The sequence below is a fragment of the Pseudophryne corroboree genome, chromosome 4 (genome assembly GCF_028390025.1).
Source record: "Pseudophryne corroboree isolate aPseCor3 chromosome 4, aPseCor3.hap2, whole genome shotgun sequence".
Lineage (NCBI taxonomy): Eukaryota > Metazoa > Chordata > Amphibia > Anura > Myobatrachidae > Pseudophryne > Pseudophryne corroboree.
In genome coordinates this window covers 86558280-86579634 of record NC_086447.1, presented here as the reverse complement: position 1 = coordinate 86579634, position 21355 = coordinate 86558280, and the positions used below count along the sequence as shown (strand labels likewise).

The following is a 21355-nucleotide window of genomic DNA, read 5'->3' as shown; positions in this document are numbered from 1 at the left end:
CTTCTACCAGGAGAGGAACTTGTAGCCACAATAATAGAGAAATCCAGGCTTTCGGAGATAATGTCACTTCCTGATGCATGTGAAGGTGAGACCCCGACCATTTGTACAGCAGATCCAGCTGAAATGGGCAGGCATGAAAACGAGATTTGTGGTAAGAACTTACCGTTGTTAAATCTCTTTCTGTGAGGTACACTGGGCTCCACAAGGAATTACATCAGGGTGTAAAGTAGGATCTTGATCCGAGGCACCAACAGGCTCAAAGCTTTTGACTGTTCCCAAGATACACAGTCGCCTCCTCTATAACCCCGCCTCCATGCCAGTGAGCTCAGTTTCGTTAACCAGCCCAATGCAGTAGCAGGTACCAGAGACGATAACCGCTTGTAGCCAATTACACCACACGCTCACCGCAGGAGAGGGTATTAGCGGCTATGCCAATACCAACCCAAAAAAGCTAAGTGCGTCAGGGTGGGCGCCTTGTGGAGCCCAGTGTAACTCGCAGAAAAAGATTTAACAACTGTAACTTCTTATCATAAATCTCGTTTTCTGCTGCGTGGTACACTGGGCTCCACAAGGAAATTACATCAGGGATATCCTGAAGCAGTTCCTCACGGAAGGGGAGGCACTGTATCGGTCACAAGAACCCGGCGTCCAAAGGAAGCATCCTGGGAAGCGGCTGTATCGAAGGCATAGAACCTTATAAACGTGTTCCCTGATGAATACGTCGCCGCCTTGCACAATTGTTCAAGGGTCGCACCACGGTGGTCCGCCCAAGAAGGTCCAACCGACCGAGTAGAATGGGCTTTGATGGTAGCAGGAACCGGACGACCAGCCTGTACATAAGCATGTGCAATCACCATTCTAATTCATCTGGCCAGGGTCTGCTTGGAAGCAGGCCAGCCACACTTGTGAAAACCAAACAACACAAAAAGAGAATCGGACTTCCTAATGGAGGAAGTTCTCTTCACATAGATACAGAGAGCCCGTACCACATCCAAAGACAGCACTTTGGAAGACAACTCAGGAGAATTAAAGGCCGGGACCACAATCTCCTGGTTAAGGTGGAAGGAAGACACCACCTTGGGTAAATAACCTGGGCGTGTACGAAGCACCGCCCGGTCATGGTGAAAAACAAGTTTTATGGTAAGAACTTACCTTTGTTAAAACTCTTTCTGCGAGGTACACTGGGCTCCACAAGGAAAGACATAGGGGTGTAGAGTAGGATCTTGATCCGAGGCACCAACAGGCTTCAAAAGCTTTAACTGTTCCCAGAATGCATAGCGCCACCTCCTCTACAACCCCGCCTCCCTGCACAGGAGCTCAGTTTTTAGTTAACCAGCCCAATGCAGTAGCAGGAAAAGAGACGACAACGGTTAGTAGCCACATACACCACACTCTCACGACAAGAGAAGTGTCAGCGGCTAATGCCATACCAACCCAAAGAAGCTAAATGCGTCAGGGTGGGCGCCTTGTGGAGCCCAGTGTACCTCGCAGAAAGAGTTTTAACAAAGGTAAGTTCTTACATTAAAAAAGATTACCTAATAGAAGCAGTTCTCTTCACATAGATACGGAGAGCCCGTACCAAATCCAAAGACCGCTCTTTGGGAGACAGATCAGGAGAAATCAGTGCCGGAACCACGATCTCCTGGTTAAGGTGGAACGAAGAAACCACCTTAGGTAAATATCCGGGACAAGTCCAAAGAACCGCCCGGTCACGGTGAAATATCAGATATGGGGAACTACAAGACAAGGCACCCAAATCAGACACTCTTTTAGCTGAAGCAATAGCCAGTAGAAACACCACCTTAAGGGAAAGCCACTTAAGATCAGCTGAACCAAGAGGTTCAAATGGAGACTCTTGTAACGCCTCCAAAACCACCGACAAGTCCCAAGGAGCCACAGGCGGGACATAAGGAAGTTGGATACGCAACACACCCTGAGTAAAGGTATGCACATCAGGTAAGGTCGCAATCTTTCTCTGAAACCACACCGACAAGGCAGATATTTGTACCTTGAGGGAGGCCAGACGCAGGCCTAGGTCCAGGCCCTGCTGAAGAAAGGCCAACAACTTGGCTGTACTAAACTTGGAAGCGTCATAATCGTTAGATGCGCACCAAACAAAGTAAGAATGCCAGACCCTATAGTATATCCGAGCAAAAGCCGGTTTCCAGGCCCGCAACATAGTTTGAATGACCGCCTCAGAAAACCCTTTAGCCCTCAAGACGGAAGCTTCAAGAGCAACGCCGTCAAAGACTGCCGGGCTAGGTCCTGGTAGACACAGGGGCCCTGAACGAGGAGGTCTGGGCATTGTGGAAGTAGAATTGGACACTCTGATGAATGGCCCTGCAGGTCTGAGAACCAGTGCCGTCTGGGCCACGCCGGAGCTATTAGAAGCAGAATTCCTCTTTCTTGCTTGAACTTCCGAATTACCCTGGGCAGGAGTGACACCGGAGGGAACACGTACGGCAGCCGAAACCTCCACGGCACCGCCAGCGCATCCACGAATGCTGCTTGAGGATCCCTTTTGTCCTTGCTCCGAAGACCGGAACCTTGTGATTGTGTCGAGACGCCATCAGATCCACGTCTGGAAGGCCCCACTTTTCCACTAGGAGTTGAAACACTTCTGGATGGAGGCCCACTCTACGGCATGTACGTCCTGACGACTGAGAAAGTCCGCTTCCCAATTCAGGACTCCCGGAATGAATATTGCCGATACGGCCGGTAGATGGCGTTACGCCCAATGTAGAATCCGTGAGACTTCCTTCATTGCCAAACGGCTTCGAGTGCCGCCTTGATGATTTATGTAAGCCACTGAGGTGGCGTTGTCCGACTGTACTTGAACAGGACGGTTCTGAATTAAATGCTGGGCCAGGTTCAACGCATTGAAGACCGCCCGCAATTCCAGAATGTTGATCAAGAGTAGAGATTCCTCCTTGGTCCACCAACCCTGAAGGGAGTGTTGCTCCATCACCGCTCCCCAACCTCTGAGACTGGAATCTGTCGTCAACAGGACCCATTCGGATATCCAGAAGGGATGGCCCCTGCACAATCGTTGGTCCTGGAGCCGCCAGTGCAGCGACAGACGGACCTCCGGAGTCAAAGAGATCATGCGAGACCTGATCCAGTGGGGCAGGCCATCCCACTTGGCTAGAATCAGCCTCTGGAGGGGGCGAGAATGAAATTGAGCATACTCCACCATGTCGAATGCTGATACCATGAAGCCCAGCACCTGCATCGCCGAATGTATCGACACTTGCGGACGAGAAAGGAAGCAACGAATCCTGTCCTGAAGCTTCAGGACTTTCTCCTGAGACAAGAACAACCGCTGGTTGTGAGTGTCCAAAAGCGCTCCCAGGTGCACCATGCTCTGAGCAGGGACCAGGGAGGATTTCTTCCAGTTGATGAGCCACCCGTGGGCTTGTAGAAACCGGACAGTCATATCCAGATGACGTAGGAGAATTTCTGGGGAATTTGCCAGGATTAACAAGTCGTCCAGATACGGCAGTATCCTGACCCCTTGACGGCGGAGTACCACCGTCATAACTTTGGTGAACACTCGCGGAGCTGTAGTTAAACCAAAAGGTAACGCCCGAAACTGGTAATGGAGGTTGCCAATCGCAAACCTCAGGTATTGCTGATGTGACACTGGTATAGGAATATGCAGGTGAGCATCCTGTATGTCCAGGGAGACCATGTAGTCCCCAGGTTCCAAGGCCAGAACTATAGAGCGAAGGGTTTCTATACGGAACTTGGAAACTTTCACAAACCTGTTAAAAGCCTTGAGGTTGAGAATGGGCCGGGAGGACCCATTCGGTTTCGGGACCAGAAACAGCGGAGAATAGTACCCCCGGCCCCTCTGAGCAAGAGGCACCTGTACTACGACTCATGTATCCAGGAGGGTCTATACCACTGAATGTAGAGTGTTTGCCTTTGTCTGGTCCAACGGGACGTCTGTTCGGCAAAATCGATGAGGGGGTCGGTTTTTGAAAGCTATGGCGTAACCTCGAGTGACGACTTCCCGTACCCAGGCATCTGAAGTGGTCTTCAACCATTCCTGGGTATACCCTAGAAGCCGGCCCCCCTCCCTGGGATCCCCCAGGGGGAGGCCCGCCCCGTCATGCGGCAGGCTTATCGGTCTTGGAAGCTGGCTGACAGGCAGCCCCGGCTGTTTTGGGCTTCGGCTTACCAGGTTTGGAAGTGCGGGCCTGCTTGTTGTACGCCTGACCTTTTGCTTTACCTGAAGGACGAAAGGGGCGTAAAGAAGTACCTTTAGCCTTCGATACAGAAGGAGCGGTACTTGGCAGACAGGCAGTTTTGGCAGTAGCCAAGTCAGCCAATATCTTATTTAAGTCCTCCCCAAACAGAATATCTCCCTTGAAGGGGAGTACCTCCAGGGTTTTTCTAGAGTCCAGATCCACAGACCAGGATCTCAGACACAATTTCCGGCGAGCCAGAACTGATGTAGTAGAGGCCTTGGCTGCTAGGATACCGGCATCAGAAGCCGCCTCTTTAATATAGTGAGAAGCTGTGACAAAATATGACAAGCATTGTCTAGCATGGTCAGAAGAGATTTCAGCTTCCAACTCCAAGGCCCATGCTTCAATAGCCTCTGCAGCCAATGTTGCTGCAATAGTGGGCCTTTGTGCAGCACCCGTGAGGGTGTAAATTGCTTTCAGACAACCCTCCACACGTTTATCCGTAGGCTCTTTTAGAGACGTGACGGTAGCGACAGGTAGAGCTGAGGAAACCACCATCCTAGCCACATGCGAGTCTACTGGAGGAGGCGTTTCCCAATTCTTAGACAGCTCTGGCGCGAGGGGATAGCGAGCCAGCATCTTCTTTTGAGGCACAAACTTCTTACCCCGGTTTTCCCAGGGTTCCTGACGTATATCCACTATGTGGTCAGAGTGAGGTAAAACTTGTTTAACCACCTTCTGACGCTTGAACCTATCTGGTTTCTTAGGAGGGACGGATGGCTTGGGATCATCCGTAATCTGTAAAATCAATTTAATAGCCTCCAAAAGATCAGGAACATCCACATGTGAACTACCCTCCCCATCAGCAGTATCTGTGTCAGAATCTGTGGGGTCAGTGTATGTGCCATCTTCATCAGACGAGGTGTCAGTGACAGCAGTGGATTGTGAGGAGATAAGAGCTCGCTTAGAGGACCCCTTGGTCTTAGGCGAGCGAGGGTCAGACTTTTTAGTAGTCAGGGACTGGTTCAACTTCTTCAATTGAGCAGATAAATTGTCCGCCCACAGCGGGTTAGCTGCAGGGACCACATACGGTTGTACCGGCATAGGGGGTCCCATAGGGAGTGTTAATTTATTAACTAGCGTATGCAGAAGCGTGGAAAAAGCAGCCCACGGTGGGTCATTATGGATCTCCGTTGCCACAGTCCCACTGGGGGGCAAGGAGCCCCCAGAACCGGAGCCCACAGCAGCTATAGTCTCCTCATAGGGATCTGTGGCTTCAGCAACACCTGCAGAAGCAGACATGATATAACTTGCAGTATCAGGTAACACAGTACAATTGTCAGCAGCACAATGCCTCTTGCCCAAACCCCTGCACAGTGTAGTCAGCACAAGCAGAGATACAGGAGATATGGTGACTAAAATCACAGAGAAAAATACGTATTAAAGTATATCTTGTGAAATCCTATATAAATATAAAACCTGACGCACCAAGCCCCCTCAGGTTATAGAATATAGGGATAGCAAGTTGAGTGAGAGACACGAAATGGAAACCACTCAGCAAGCTAATGCACACAAATATAGTCACAGTTGTACAATGCAGAGGTTATTATTAACAATAATACTGCACTGGACCAGCTTGTATAGCTATGTAGTCAATAGACATAACACTGCACAGTAAGAACTGGATGTATATCACAGGGTAATTGTACCAGAAACCCCGACTAAATGCACTCTCTCTTAACTAACACTGTCTAATAGGCAGGTAGAATACTTAAGTGTCATGTAAAGTCACAGCGCTGACAACCAGGCGGCTTTACACAGGAGGATTTGCCCAAGCAGTCCCAGGAACAGTGTAGCTGAGAGAAATGGCGCCCAGACACTGACAGGGAGTGAGGAAGAGACAGAAATGTAGCTCCAGGGCGGGAACATTTGCGGGAAATGGCGCCCTGGGCTGGGGGAGGGGCTCCAGGTCTAAGCCTTATCCCCCTGCTGGCAAAACCACTGGGTACTATGGGCTACTGTTAAAATGGTTTTAAGAGAAAACCTGACCTGCACCCATGCCCTGGTGATCTAGTGGGACCCACTCACCACCTCCCGAAGCGTGGCCACGCGATCCCGGAAAGCCCCCGTCGCGTGTGCCTGACCATGGAAGAAAACCGGAGCCTCCTGCTGTAGTTACCCGGCAACCAGGGCTCAGGAGTGTACAGCGCCGCTGGGGAGAGATGGAGCTGCAGCAGTGAATGTCAAAAGACATATACACACTGCTGCTGCCCTTGAAGTCTTCACTTTTCTTCTAAAAAGCTCTTCTCAGGGCTGCCCAGAGCAGCCCCTCTGTTATGTGCTTGCTATCTGCGGCACCAACTACAAAACTGAGCTTCTGTGCAGGGAGGCGGGGTTATAGAGGAGGCGGCGCTATGCATTCTGGGAACAGTCAAAGCTTTTGAGCCTGTTGGTGCCTCGGATCAAGATCCTACTCTACACCCCTATGTCTTTCCCTGTGGAGCCCAGTGTACCCCGCAGCAGAAAATCAAATACAGTAGGGAGACTTATAGGACAAGGCACCCAAGTCCGAGACCCTTCTAGCCGAAGCAATAGCCAGCAAGAACAGCACCTTCAGGGAAAGCCACTTAAGGTCAGCAGAGGTAAGAGGCTCAAACGGAGACTCTTGAAAGGAATCCAAAACCACCGACAGATCCCAAGGGGCCACAGGTGGCACATAAGGAGGCTGAATCCTCAACACACCCTGAGTGAATGTATGTACATCAGGTAGGGTGGCAATCTTTTTCTGAAACCAAACCGACAAAGCAAAGATGTGAACCTTGAGGGAGGCCAGACGCAGGCCTAAGTCCAGGCCTTGTTGTAGAAAGGCCAAAAGTTTGGCCGTACTAAACTTGAAAACGTCATGATTGTGAGACGCACACCAAGTAAAGTAAGCATTCCAGACCCTATGGTATATCCGAGCAGAAACCGACTTACAGGCCTTCAACATAGTTTGAACGACTGCCTCAGAAAAACCCTTGACCCTCAGAACAGAAGCATCAAGAGCCATAACGTCAAAGCCAGCCAGGCCAAATCTTGGTAAACACACGGGCCCTGAACGAGGAGGTCTGGTCGTTGTGGAAGTAGAAGGGCACGATCCAACGAGAGGCCCCGTAGATCGGAGAACCAGTAGCGTCTGGGCCACGCTGGAGTGACTAGAAGAAGGTTTCCTCCTTCTTGCTTGAACTTCCATATTACCCTGGGCAGGAGTGACACCGGAGGGAACACATACGGCAGCCGAAAGTTCCACAGGATTGACAGAGCATCCACGAACGCTGCTTGAGGATCCCTTGTCCTTGCTCCGTAGACCGGAACCTTGTGATTGTGTCGAGACGCCATCAGGTCCACATATGGGAGGCCCCACATGTCCACGAGAAGTTGAAACACCTCTGGATGTAGGCTGCACTCTCTGGTGTGTACGTCCTGATGACTGAGATAGCCCCGCCTCCCAGTTCAGAACGCCCGGAATGAACACTGCTGATAAGGCCGGCAGATGGCGTTCTGCCCACTGAAGAATCCTCGATACTACCCATGCGGCTTCGAGTGCCGCCTTGATGATTTATGTACGCCACCATGGTGGCGTTGTCGGATTGCACCTGAACAGGTCTGTTCTGTATGAGATGTTGGGCCAGTGACAACGCATTGAACACTGCCCGCAGTTCCAGAATATTTATTGGGAGTAGAGACTCCTCCCTGGTCCACCAACCCTGAAGAGAGTGTTGTTCCAACACTGCGCCCCAACCCCTCAGACTGGCGTCCGTTGTCAGGAGGACCCAGTCGGATATCCAGAACGGACGGCCACTGCTCAATTGATGGTCCTGCAGCCACCAGCTCAGTGACAGGCGGACCTCCGGAGATAATGAGATCATGTGAGATCTTATCTGGTGAGGCAGGCCATCCCACTTGGTCAGAATTAACTTCTGCAGAGGGCGAGAGTGGAACTGAGCATACTCCACCATGTCGAAAGCAGACACCACGAGACCTAGCACTTGCATTGTCGAATGTATCGACACTCGCGGACGAGATAGGAAGCATTGAATCCTGTCCTGAAGCTTCAGGACTTTCTCCTGAGACAGGAACAACCATTGGCTGTGAGTGTCCAATAACGCTCCCAGGTGCAGCATGCTCCGAGCCGGAACCAGGGAGGATTTCTTCCAGTTGATCAGCCACCCGTGGGATGTCATGCACTGGACCGTCAGATCGAGATGACACAGGAGAAGTTCTGGGGAATTTGCCAGGATCAACAAATGGTCCAAGTACAGTAGGATCCTGACCCCTTGACGGCGGAGTATAGCCATCATGACCGCCATTACTTTGGTGAATACACGGGGAGCCGTTGTCAAACTAATGGGTAACGCCCGAAATAGGTAATGAAGGTTGCCCACCGCAAACCGTAGGTACTGTTGATGAGAAACAGCAATAGGAATATGCAGGTAGGCATCCTGTATGTCCAGGGAGACCATATAGTCCCCAGTCTCCATGGCCAGAACAATAGAGCGCAGAGTTTCCATACGAAACTTGGAGACCTGCACATGCTTGTTTAAGGACTTCAGATTGAGAATGTGCCGCGAGGACCCATTCGGTTTCGGGACTAGAAACAGCGTTGAATAGTACTCTTTGCCTCTCTGAGCCAGAGGCACCTGTACCACCACTCCAGTGACCAGGAGGGAATGTACCACTGAGTGCAACGTGTTTGCTTTTGCCGGATCCAGAGGCACATCTGTTATGGAAAACCACTGCGGGGGCCGATTCTTGATGGGTATGGCGTAACCTTGAGCGACGACTTCCCTCGCCCAGGCATCTGAAGTGGTCTTCAACCATTCCTGGGCAAAACCTAGAAGCCGGCGCCCCACCTTGGGATCCCCAGAGGGAGGCCCGCCCCGTCATGCGGCAGGCATGTCAGTTTTGGAAGCAGGCTGATGGGCAGCCCAGGCACGCTTTGGCCTGGGCTTGTTTGGTCTGGAAGCATGAGCTTGCTTTGGGTACGCCTGACCTTTTGCTTTACCTGGAGTACGAAAGGGCCGAGGGAAAGTACTTTTAGCCTTCTGTGCGGAAGGAGCCGTACTAGGTAGGCAAGCTGTTTCAGCCGTAGCCAGATCAGCCACAATCTTATTTAGGTCTTCTCCAAAGAGAATGTCTCCTTTGAAAGGAAGCACCTCCAGGGTTTTCTTGGAATCCAAATCCACCGACCAGGATCTCAACCAAAGGATACGTCTGGCCAAGACGGACGTAGTAGCAGCCTTCGCCGCGAGCACCCCGGCATCGGAGGCCGCCTCATTAAGGTACAGAGAAGCCGTGGCAATATATGAGAGACATTGTCGAGCATGCTCAGATGCATCGGAGGCAATTCCGCCTCTAGCTCGTGAGCCCACGCCTCAACAGCTTCAGCAGCCCAAGTCGCTGCAATAGTTGGCCTTTGCACAGCCCCCGAAAGGGTATAAATTGCTTTTAGACAGCCCTCCACACGACTATCCGTCTGTTCCTTCAGAGAGGTGACGGTAGTTACCGGCAGAGCAGAGGAAACAACCATGCATGCCACAGGAGAATCTACAGGCGGAGAAGTTTCCCAATTTTTACACACCTCCGCAGAGAGAGGATAGCGAGCCAACAGTCTCTTATTATGTGTAAATTTTGTACCCGGATTTTCCCAGGATTCCTGACGTATGTCAACCAGGTGTTTAGAGTAGGGTAAAACTTGTTTAACCACCTTCTTACGCTTAAACCTATCCGGTTTCTTGGAGACAGTTTCAGGCTCAGAATCCTCAGACACTTGAAGAATGAGCCGTATCGCCTCAATCAAATCCGAGACATCCACGGATGACTTCCCCTCCACATCTGAAACAACAGCGTCAGTGTCAGAGGGGTCAGTATATGCACCGTCCTCCTCAGAGGAGGTGTCGGTCAAAGCCATGGGTTGGGAAGAGGTAATCGCCCTTTTAGAAGACGACTTAGTCTTATGCGGGCGAGAGTGACCCTTAGATTTAGACATGGATCGGTTCAAATGCTGTAACTGAGTGGAAAGCTGATCCGCCTATGGCGGGTGCTCAGCGGGGACCATAAACTGTTTTAGTGGCACAGGTGGTCCCACAGGGGGCGTCAATTTAGTCACAAGTGTGTTTAACAATGTGGAGAATGTGTCCCAAGGTGGGTCTTGTGATGCCCCGAGCGCTACCGACCCACTGGGGGGTAAGGAACCCCCTGAACATGAACTCTCAGCTGCTAAATTATCCTCCATTACATCCGCGGCCTCACAACCACGCAGTGTGGGAGATACCCCAACGTCGTTGCCACGTGTAGTAGACATAACTATGTGCACAGTAATGGGCAACCCGGTACAAAATCTAGCAGCACTATACCTAACAAAAACTCTCAGAGAAAGAGCCTAAGGCAGCACAGACCGGGAGTTCAATAGATATAGAATAATGGTGACTATAAATCACAAGTAAAAATACCCCGTTAGTATATCTTGTGAAACAATCCTATATTATTTGCAGAGAAAAACCTGAAACACTTGGCCCCCTCAGGTATAGCAATATAGGAATAGCACGCTGAGTGAAATACCCTGCAATAAGGCAGCCACGCAGCAGCTACATGCACACACACAAGTGTCACAAGTGTACCATGCAGAAATTATGTACCATAAACTGCACTGGACTAGCAATACAAAGTAATACTCAGTATGGCTGGCTATATGTGCTAATTATAGATATAACAAACACAGTAAGCACTGGATGTATATCACAGGGTGTTTGTACCACACAACCCTGAAGGTATGCACTCTTTCTTAACTAACACAGTCCCAGTGAAAGGTAGAATACGCAAGTGTCCTATAGGAAGCACAGCACTGGCAGTCAGGCGGTTCCAGAGAGGAGGATTTGCCCCAGCAATACCAGGAAACAGCAATGCTCTGTCTGTAATGGCTGCTGATCGGGAATGAGGGAGAGGGAAGCAGCTCCAGGGCGGGAACATTGCTGAAATGGCGCCATGGGGCTGGGGCCTCAGGTCCGACCTGCTCCCCCTGCTGGCATCCCCACCGGGTGTGCGGGCAGTAAACATAAAGCGGGGGGAGCTTGGTACAACATCCCCCTTGACTTGTGCCCATAATATAACCCTGGTGGCTAGTGGAGCAAGCTGCCCAGTAATCAGTGCGCGCGCGGCCCGCCTCCTACGGCCACGCTGGATCGCGGTAAAGTACGGCACAGAAGCCCCTTACCTCCCCCTTGTCTGCGGCCCCGCGATCCGGGAGACGGCGCCGTATGTGTGACTCACTTTAGGATGGAAGAAGCCGGCACCTCCGCTGCAGTGACCCGGCAACCGCGGCGCGGGAGTATACAGCGCCGCTGGGGGTGATGGAGCTGCACACAGGAAAGTCTATTAGACTTTGCCTGCAGCAGCCCTGGAAGTCTTCTTTACAATTTCTCTGTTCAGTCTGTAAAACGAAGCTCTGAAAAGGCTGCTTAGGGCAGCCTCCTGTTAAGTGCCTGCATACTGCAAGGCACCAACTTACAAACTGAGCTCACTGGCATGAAGGCGGGGTTATAGAGGAGGCGGCGCTGTGCATCTTGGGAACAGTCAAAAGCTTTGAGCCTGTTGGTGCCTCGGATCAAGATCCTACTCTACACCCCGATGTAATACCTTGTGGAGCCCAGTGTACCCCACAGCAGAAAGCTGAATAAATTAAAAACTCCTTCCAGAAGGGGAAAGAAAAAGGTAGGAAAACTCCAAGGCAGCACACCAGGAATGCCATCCACGTGGAAATACATGACTGAAATAGGGGTCCCAGGCTGAACCACCCAGCTTAATAATCTATAGGTGTAAGAAGCAAAGCCTCACAGTCACAACATAACAGCCATAAAAGGTCAACTCCAATGCATGAGCGTTACAGACAAATAGACCTCATGCTCAATAAAGATGCCCCAACAGATCCTCTTCCACATTAGAGTGTCTGCAGAGCATGACTTTCAAGGGCAATCTGGTGCTACCTGGACAACCTGTTTAACTCCATACTTGAACCATCCTGCACACCAGTGGCAGCCTGTATATATTGGAGGGAACAGGTAGAGCAGCAGGAAATTTCAAAGGACTGACGTGGCGGGCAACCAGAATACTACTGCATTACTTGTCTGGGAATCAAAGAGCACAAAAGAGTGAACTAACCGAGTAACCATAATGTTGAACTACGACTGACACCACTGGTCCACAAATTTCCAGAAGACATCCGGGTAGAGAGACTCTGCCCCGAAGGGAACACAGAGTAATCTCCATTCCGGTTTCTACTGTGCTGGCTGAAGCATTAAGCTCCATCCAATGCATAAACTTTACAGACTTTCCACTGATAGTCACCACTAGGGAAAGGGCTGACTGGGTCCTGATGATCCAGTGTTGCAATAGCTGGTGATCTTTAACTTAACCAAAAAAATAAGATTTTAAACCTACCGGTAAATCTATTTCTCCTAGTCCGTAGAGGATGCTGGGGACTCCGTAAGGACCATGGGGTATAGACGGGCTCCGCAGGAGATAGGGCACCTAAAAAGAACTTTGACTATGGGTGTGCACTGGCTCCTCCCTCTATGCCCCTCCTCCAGACCTCAGTTAGAGAACTGTGCCCAGAGGAGATGGACAATACAAGGCAGGATTTAGCAATCCAAGGGCAAGATTCATACCAGCCCACACCAATCATACCATGTAACCTGGAACATACATAACCAGTTAACAGTATGAACAGACAACAGTAACGGTCCAAGACCGATGTCAACTGTAACATAACCCTTATGTAAGCAACAACTATATACAAGTCTTGCAGAGTTTCCGCACTGGGACGGGCGCCCAGCATCCTCTACGGACTAGGAGAAATAGATTTACCGGTAGGTTTAAAATCTTATTTTCTCTTACGTCCTAGAGGAAGCTGGGGACTCCGTAAGGACCATGGGGTTTATACCAAAGCATCCAATCGGGCGGGAGAGTGCGTATGACTCTGCAGCACCGACTGAGCAAATTGTAGGTCCTCATCAGCCAGGGTATCAAACTTGTAGTATATAGCAAAAGTGTTTGACCCCGACCAAGTCGCCGCTCGGCAAAGTTGTAAAGCCGCCCAAGAAGAGCCCACCTTCCTAGTGGAATGGGCCTTAACCGAATATGGTACCGGCAATCCAGCCGTAGAGTGAGTCTGCTGAATCGTATTACAGATCCAGCGAGCAATAGTCTGCTTCGAAGCAGGAGCGCCAATCTTATTGGCCGCATACAGGACAAACAGAGCCTCTGTTTTCCTAATTCTAGCCGTCCTGGCTACATACATTTTTAAGGCCCTGTCTACATCCAGGGATCTGGAATCCTCCAGGTCACTTGTAGCCACAGGCACCACAATAGGTTGATTCATATGGAACGAAGAAACCACTTTAGGCAAAAATTGCGGACATGTCCTCAATTCCGCTCGATCCACATGAAAAATCAAGTAGGGGCTCTTGAGTGACAAAGCCGCCAATTCTGACACTCGCCTTGCTGATGCTAAGGCCAACAACATGACCACCTTCCAGGTAAGAAATTTCAACTCAACCTTGTTAAGCGGTTCAAACCAGTGTGATTTTAGGAACTGCAACACCACGTTCAGGTCCCATGGTGCCACTGGAGGCACAAAAGGGGGCTGGATGTGCAGCACTCCCTTTACAAACGTCTGGACTTCTGGAAGAGAAGATAACTCCTTCTGAAAGAAAATCGAGAGGGGCGAAATCTGTACCTTAACAGAGCCTAATTTTAGGCCCATATCCACTCCTGTCTGTAGAAAGTGGAGAAGACGACCCAGATGAAAATCTTCCGTAGGTGCATTCTTGGTCTCACACCAAAACACATACTTTCGCCTGATACGGTGATAATGTGTTATCGTCACCTCCTTCCTAGCCTTTATTAAAGTAGGGATGACCTCTTCCGGAATCCCCTTTTTTGCTAGGACGGCGTTCAACCGCCATGCCGTCAAACGTAACCGCGGTAAGTCTTGAAATACACAGGGCCCCTGCTGCAACAGGTCTTCCCTCAGAGGAAGTGGCCAGGGATCTCCTGTGAGCATCTCTTGTAGATCAGAGTACCAGGCCCTTCGAGGCCAGTCTGGGACAACGAGTATCGTCTGTACTCTTCTTCGTCTTATGATCCTCAACACTTTTGTGATGAGAGGAAGAGGAGGAAACACGTAGACCGATTTGAACACCCACGGTGTTACCAGAGCGTCTACTGCTACTGCCTGAGGGTCCAGAGACCTGGCGCAATACCTCCGAAGTTTTTTGTTGAGGCGTGACGCCATCATGTCTATTTGAAGAGTTCCCCAAAGACGTGTTACGTCTGCAAAGACTTCTTGATGAAGTCCCCACTCTCCTGGATGGAGATCGTGTCTGCTGAGGAAGTCTACTTCCCAGTTGTCCACTCCCGGAATGAAGACAGCCGACAGAGCGCTTACATGATTTTCCGCCCAGCGAAGGATCCTTGTGGCCTCCGCCATCGCGACTCTGCTTCTTGTCCCGCCTTGGCGGTTCACATGAGCCACTGCTGTGACATTGTCTGATTGAATCAGAACCGGTAGGTTTCGAAGAAAACTCTCCGCTTGTCGAAGGCCTTTGTAAATGGCCCTGAGTTCCAACACATTGATGTGTAGACAAGACTCATGGTCTGACCAAAGACCCTGAAATTTTTTTTCCCTGTGTGACCGCTCCCCAACCTCGGAGGCTCGCGTCCGTGGTAACCAGGATCCAATCCTGAATTCCGAACCTGCGACCCTCCAGGAGGTGAGCACTTTGCAACCACCACAGGAGGGACACTCTGGTCCCTGGGGACAGTTATTTTCCGATGTAAGTGCAGATGGGACCCGGACCACTTGTCCAGAAGGTCCCATTGAAAAGTCCTTGCATGGAACCTTCCGAAGGGAATGGCCTCGTAGGCCGCCACCAGTTTCCCCAGAACTCGAGTGCATTGGTGAACTGACACCCTTTTCGGTTTTAGCAGGTCTCTGACCATGTTCTGGATGTCTTGGGCTTTCTCTATTGGGAGGAAGATCTTCATTTGTTCCGTATCCAGTATATCATACCTAGGAACGGTAGTCGAGTTGTCGGAATCAACTGTGACTTCGGTAGATTTAGAATCCAACCGTGTTGCTGAAGCACTCTCAGAGAGAGCGCCACACTGCTCAGCAATTTCTCCCTTGATCTCGCTTTTATCAGGAGATCGTCCAAGTATGGGATAATTGTGACTCCATGCTTGCGCAGGACCTTGTTGGCTATTATCGCCCTGAGAGATTCCATTTTGAATTTGAATCTTTTTATGTACAGGTTTAGGGATTTCAGATTTAAAATAGGTCTGACCGAACCGTCCGGTTTCGGGACCACAAATAGGGTTGAGTAGTAACCTCTTCCCTGCTGGTGCAGGGGAACCTTGATTATCACTTGCTGTGTACACAGCATTTGAATTGCAGCTAGCACTATATCCCTTTCCGATGTGGAAGCTGGTAGGGCCGATTTGAAAAATCGGCGCGGGGGCACCTCCTCGAATTCCAATTTGTAACCCTGGGAAACTATTTCCAACACCCAGGGATTCAGGTCCGAACTGACCCAGGCCTGACTGAAAAGTCGAAGACGTGCCCCCACCGGTGTGGACTCCCACAGGGGAGCCCCAGCGTCATGCTGTGGGTTTTGGGGCAGCCGGGGAGGACTTTTGTTCCTGGGCACCTGCCGAAGCAGGTGCTCTCTTGCCTCTGCCCTTACCTCTGGTGAGGAAAGAGGATCCCCGACCTCTTTTGGACTTGTGCGACCGAAAGGACTGCATCTGATAGGGTGTTACTTTCTTTTGCTGTTGGGGAATATATGGTAAAAAATTTGATTTACCTGCTGTAGCTGTGGAAACCAGGTCCGTCAGCCCATCCCCAAACAATACATCACCCTTATAGGGTAGTACTTCCATATGTTTTTTGGAATCCGCATCACCCGTCCATTGGCGAGTCCATAAGGATCTTCTCGCTGAGACAGACATGGCATTGGCCCTAGAAGCTAGCAATCCAATGTCCCTTTGAGCATCCCTCATAAATAAGACTGCGTCTTTAATATGGGCTAGAGTTAGGAATATAGTATCCTTATCCATATTATCAAATTGATCTGTCAGCTCATCTGTCCAAGCTGCAATTGCGCTACACACCCATGCCGACGCAATTGTCGGTCTTAGCACAGCACCCGTATGAGAATAAATACACTTTAAGGTAGTTTCTTGCCTGCGATCTGCAGGGTCCTTCAGGGCTGCTGTCTCAGGAGACGGTAGCGCCACTTTCTTGGACAAGCGCGTCAGGGCCTTGTCCACAGTGGGGGGTGATTCCCAACTCTCCTTGTCCTGCTTAGGGAATGGGTATGCCATATAAATTCTTTTGGGGATCTGCGGTCTCTTATCCGGAGTCTCCCAAGCTTTTCCAAAGAATTCATGAGATGTGGGAAAGTTAATAATCTGTTTCTTTTCTTTAAACATGTGTACCCTTGTGTCGGGGACCGAGGGTTCATCCACAATATGCAACACATCCCTTATTGCCACAATCATACACTGAATGGTTTTAGTCACCCTAGGGTGCTATTTTACTTCGTCATAGTCGACACTGGAATCAGAATCCGTGTCGGTAGTAGTGTCTTGTGTTAAGGGACGCTTTTGAGACCCAGACGGGCGCTGTGAGTTGGTCCAATCCGAGGATTGACCCCCTGATGTCCCCCCTAATTCAGCCTTATCAAGCCTTTTATGTAAAGATGCCACACTTGCATTCAACATATGCCACATGTCCATCCAATCTGGAGTCGGCACAACCGACGGGGACACACCACTCATTTGCTCCACCTCCTCCTTGGAGAAGCCTTCCACCTCAGACATGTCGACACACACGTACCGACACCCCACACACACAGGGATTAACCTATAAGGGGACAAAACCCCAACCAGGCCCTAAGGAGAGACAGAGAGAGAGAGTATGCCAGCACACACCAGCGCTTAAAAACACTGGAAAAATATGTCCAGATAGCGCTTTTGTATATATAATATGCCAATTCACACTCTCTGCGTCGCTAATGTGCCCCCCTCCTCTTTTTTCCAGCCTGTGAAGTTCAGCAGGGGAGAGACCAGGGAGCCAGCATTTTCCTCATGCAGCTTCTGTGGAGAAAATGGCGCTGGTTAGTGCTGAGGATCAAGCCCCGCCCACCCGATGGCGGGCTTCGGTCCCAGTGATTTTTTAATAAAAATGGCGGGGGATCATAGATTTACTGCCTCCGCAGCCTAATCAAACTGTATTTGCCCAAATGTGAGGTTTATTGCTGCCCAGGGCACCCCCCCCCCCTGCACCCTTCAGTGCTGCTCTGTGTGTGTGAGACTGGGAGCAATGGCCTTACCTCATGAAGATCTGATGTCTTCTGCCGCCTAAGATGTCTTCTGCCTTCTCTATCTTCGGCATCTGTGAGGAGGATGGCGGCGCGGCTCCGGGACGAACCCCAGGTGAGACCTGTGTTCCGACTCCCTCTGGAGCTAATGGTGTCCAGTAGCCTTAGAAGCAGTGCCCAACTTGACAAGCCAGCTCTGCTTCTCTCTCCTCGGTCCCACGATGCAGGGAGCCTGTTGCCAACAGGACTCCCTGAAAATAAAAAACCTAACAAAATTCTTCTTCAACTCTGGAGAGCTCTCTACAGTGCACCCATTCTCCTCTGGGCACAAGATCTAACTGAGGTCTGGAGGAGGGGCATAGAGGGAGGAGCAAGTGCACACCCATAGTCAAAGTTCTTTTTAGGTGCCCTATCTCGTGCGGAGCCCGTCTATACCCCATGGTCCTTACGGAGTCCCCAGTATCCTCTAGGACGTAAGAGAAACAAAGACCGAAACCCACAACAAAAGAGCAACACTGGTTCAAAGGCTGGTGACCATGTCCCGAATATCAACTGTTGATGTCTTCTCACCGACAGCCTGTCCAAAAGGTTTTCTGGTCAAAAGCTGGCAAAACATGTTCCTTATTGGAAATAAAAAAAAAACTTGACTGGAACACCCACAAACTCAGCAAACAGAATAGCCCTGAACGTGGAAACCATCTAGACTACGGCCTTTCATCAAACGTCAACATACTCATATCTGTGAGGTAAAAAGGGACAAACCAGGTCCCTGTAGAGAGGTTTAGAGTCTGCTAGTAAGAACATTCCCTAATTGCAGGTGTTGAACAAATCACCTGCAGAAAAGGAGGCAGCTTGGTTTTCTATTCTACGGAAGTGCAAATCCTGAGACTTGAAGGTTTGCGCTATCTTCAAACCTTCAAGTAAGGTTCCCTTACCTGATCTAGAGCACCCAAAAAGGATGTTGCAGTATTAACTATAGTGAAAACTTAAGGAGTTGTAACCAAGCCAGACTCAGAGCCTGAAACTGAATCACTGAACTAAACGGCAAATCTAAGGAGACGATGCTTGGCTTTAAACTAACAACAATGATGAGTAGGAAACCCCGAGTTCATACTGGTTTGTGCTGAAGGAGATGAACTTCAAGGATCACACGGTGAACATGCCTATCTGCAGTCTGAATGTTTCAAAGATTTGAGGTTTAAATGGGTAAAAAGAAACTTGGATGCTGGATCCAGGTGGGATTGGAGTAAAGACCTGGAAAAACGGACCAAAGACTCCCCTTCCAGCTACATAATGTCTATGAGAGAATTCCTTGCATCTGTGATGGAATCAAATCACTGGACCCAGAGGTAAAGCAGATAGGGTCTCTTCACAGGATATCCCGGGTGCATTATCCACCATTATACCCACAGCTGTTCTGCAGGATCTGGAGTGGGACACTCAGTAGAACAAGCCCATTAACACGTAAATGTGAAGCTATTGTCGGTCCTTCTGGAGTATACGAAGAGAGGAGATAATAGTTTTGGAGGAAAATTTGAAAGTGGCTAAAACACCTGCACCCCACTCTATGCATTGTGGTTGCTGCATCACAAAAACATAAAAGGCCTCCCGAGTATACCTGACCATGAAGGGGGTACCAATTGCAAATGTTGCCTGTAACATATTCAGTCCTGTTAATATTAAAACTTGAAGTAAAAAAAAAAAAAAAGTTAACAATAAAACCAATCCAACAAGTCATATAAAAAACTATTCTATAAAAAAATGTTACTGTTTGTACTAGATCAGGGGTGGGGAACCTCAGGCCCGAGGGCCGTATAAGGCCCTCGAAGCCACTTGATCCGGCCCGGCCAGGCTCACCTAAACGAGAGGAGATGCCGAGCGCCCGCTGAGATTTTACCACCAGCGGGCGCTCCAGCTCCTCAGCTGCAGCAAGACGCAGGAGCTCACTCCTGAGCTCCAGCTTCTGGCTCAGGCAGTGTACATGTGTGGCTGTGCGGCGCTATGGGAGAGACGACATGACATCTCTCCCATAGTTCCGAGAGGAGGGAGGGCAGCGGTTCGGAAGCAGGAGCAGGGCTGGTGAGCATTGTGTTTTTTTTTCCTTTTAATGTGTGTATGTGTAAGCGGCGCTACTAGGGGGCATATTTAATGGGGCATAACTACAGGGGGCATATCTAATGGGGCATAACTACAGGGGGCATATTTAATGGGGCATAACAACTGACGGGGCATATCTAATGGGCCAAAATAACTGACAGTGGGCATATCTAATGGGTCATAACAACTGACTGGAGGCAAATCTAATCGGGCATAACAAGTGACTGGGGGCAGGCTAATTTTTAAGTTGATAATTTTTGTATGGCCCCCGAAGGATTTTATAAATATCCAAATTGCCCTTGGTAGAAAAAAAGGTTCCCCACCCCTGTACTAGATAGTAGCAAGTTGCGGCTCTCCAGTACAGAGAGTATTGCTGATCAAAATGTTATAGGGGGCTAACTGTGTTCGTTATTTTGAGTTTTATAAAACCCTGGTTATTTCCACACTAATAACTGGAGTTGCTAGTTTCCTCCAAATCTCACCTGTATTTTTGAGACGGCTCACATCAACAATTTCTGGTAGGCGCACAGTCTGCTGCTCATCATCAGTGCTGTGTTCTGAATGATCTGCATAGTCTGCTATTCCCGACATATTAGGGGCTGTGACTTTCACATCTATTCATTGGAGTAACAGGAAAGTACATTGTATCACTACACTATCACTTACTGAATGTGGACCAATGGACAATGGGGGTAATTCTTAGTTGATCGCAGCAGGATTTTTGTTAGCAGTTGGGCAAAACCATGTGCACTGCAGGGGAGGCAGATATAACATGTGCAGAGAGAGATAGATTTGGGTGTGGTGAGTTCAATCTGCAATCTAATTTGCAGTGTAAAAATAAAGCAGCCAGTATTTACCCTGCACAGAAACAAAATAACCAACCCAAATCTAACTCTCTCTGCAAATGTTATATCTGCCCCTCCTGCAGTGCACATGGTTTTGCCCAACTGATAAAAAATTTCCTGCAGCGATTAACTTGGAATTACCCCCAATGGCAGACTAGAGACAGGATGCAAGTATGACCATTCACCTTTCAACTATTAATGCATGAATAGTAGAGAGGTAACCAATTCTGCTACAGAGTAAGCTCTGAGTATAGAAAGGCTGTATGTGTGTGAGGAAGTCAGACTAATGTGAGTGAGAGAAGAAAGAAAGAATGAAAGAACGAAAGAAAGAACGAAAGAAAGGAAAAATAATAATAAAAAAAGGATTTTAATTACCAACCGGTAAATCCTTTTCTCGTCGTCCATAAGGGATATTGGGGAAATCTAGTACGATGGGGTATAGATGGGAGCCAAAGGAGCCAGTGCACTTTAAATTTCTTCAATGGGTGTGCTGGCTCCTCCCCTCTATGCCCCCTCCCACAGGCAGTTATAGGTAAAAACGTGACCAAAGGAGAAAAGACATATATGAGAGAAGGAAATATGAACAACAAAGAGTGGTGAGATTTAAAAACCAGCACACCACTAACATACAACGACCAGCAACGGCTGATAGCAACAACAGCAACAGCTGAATAGGTAACCACATAAAAGAGAACCTGCAGAAAAGTCAACGCACTGAGGCAGGCGCCCAATATCCCTTATGGCCTACAAGAAAAGGATTAACCGGTAAGGGATATTGGGGAAATCTAGTACGATGGGGACG

General features: G+C 49.5%; 1 protein-coding gene across 7 annotated transcripts in view; it reads right to left on the bottom strand.

Annotated features, from left to right (window-relative positions):
- TDRD6 (tudor domain containing 6) overlaps window positions 1-21355 on the bottom strand; it is a 602384-nt gene that overhangs the window by 183179 nt on the left and 397850 nt on the right. For 6 of the 7 annotated variants that reach the window (XM_063915227.1, XM_063915225.1, XM_063915229.1 and 3 more), the window contains one exon: window positions 20191-20322. The exons of the other annotated variant lie outside the window; for it this stretch is intronic. In XM_063915227.1, the coding sequence (XP_063771297.1) occupies window positions 20191-20322 (132 nt within the window). The remainder of the gene's footprint in view (window positions 1-20190; window positions 20323-21355) is intronic. 7 annotated transcript variants of the gene reach the window in all.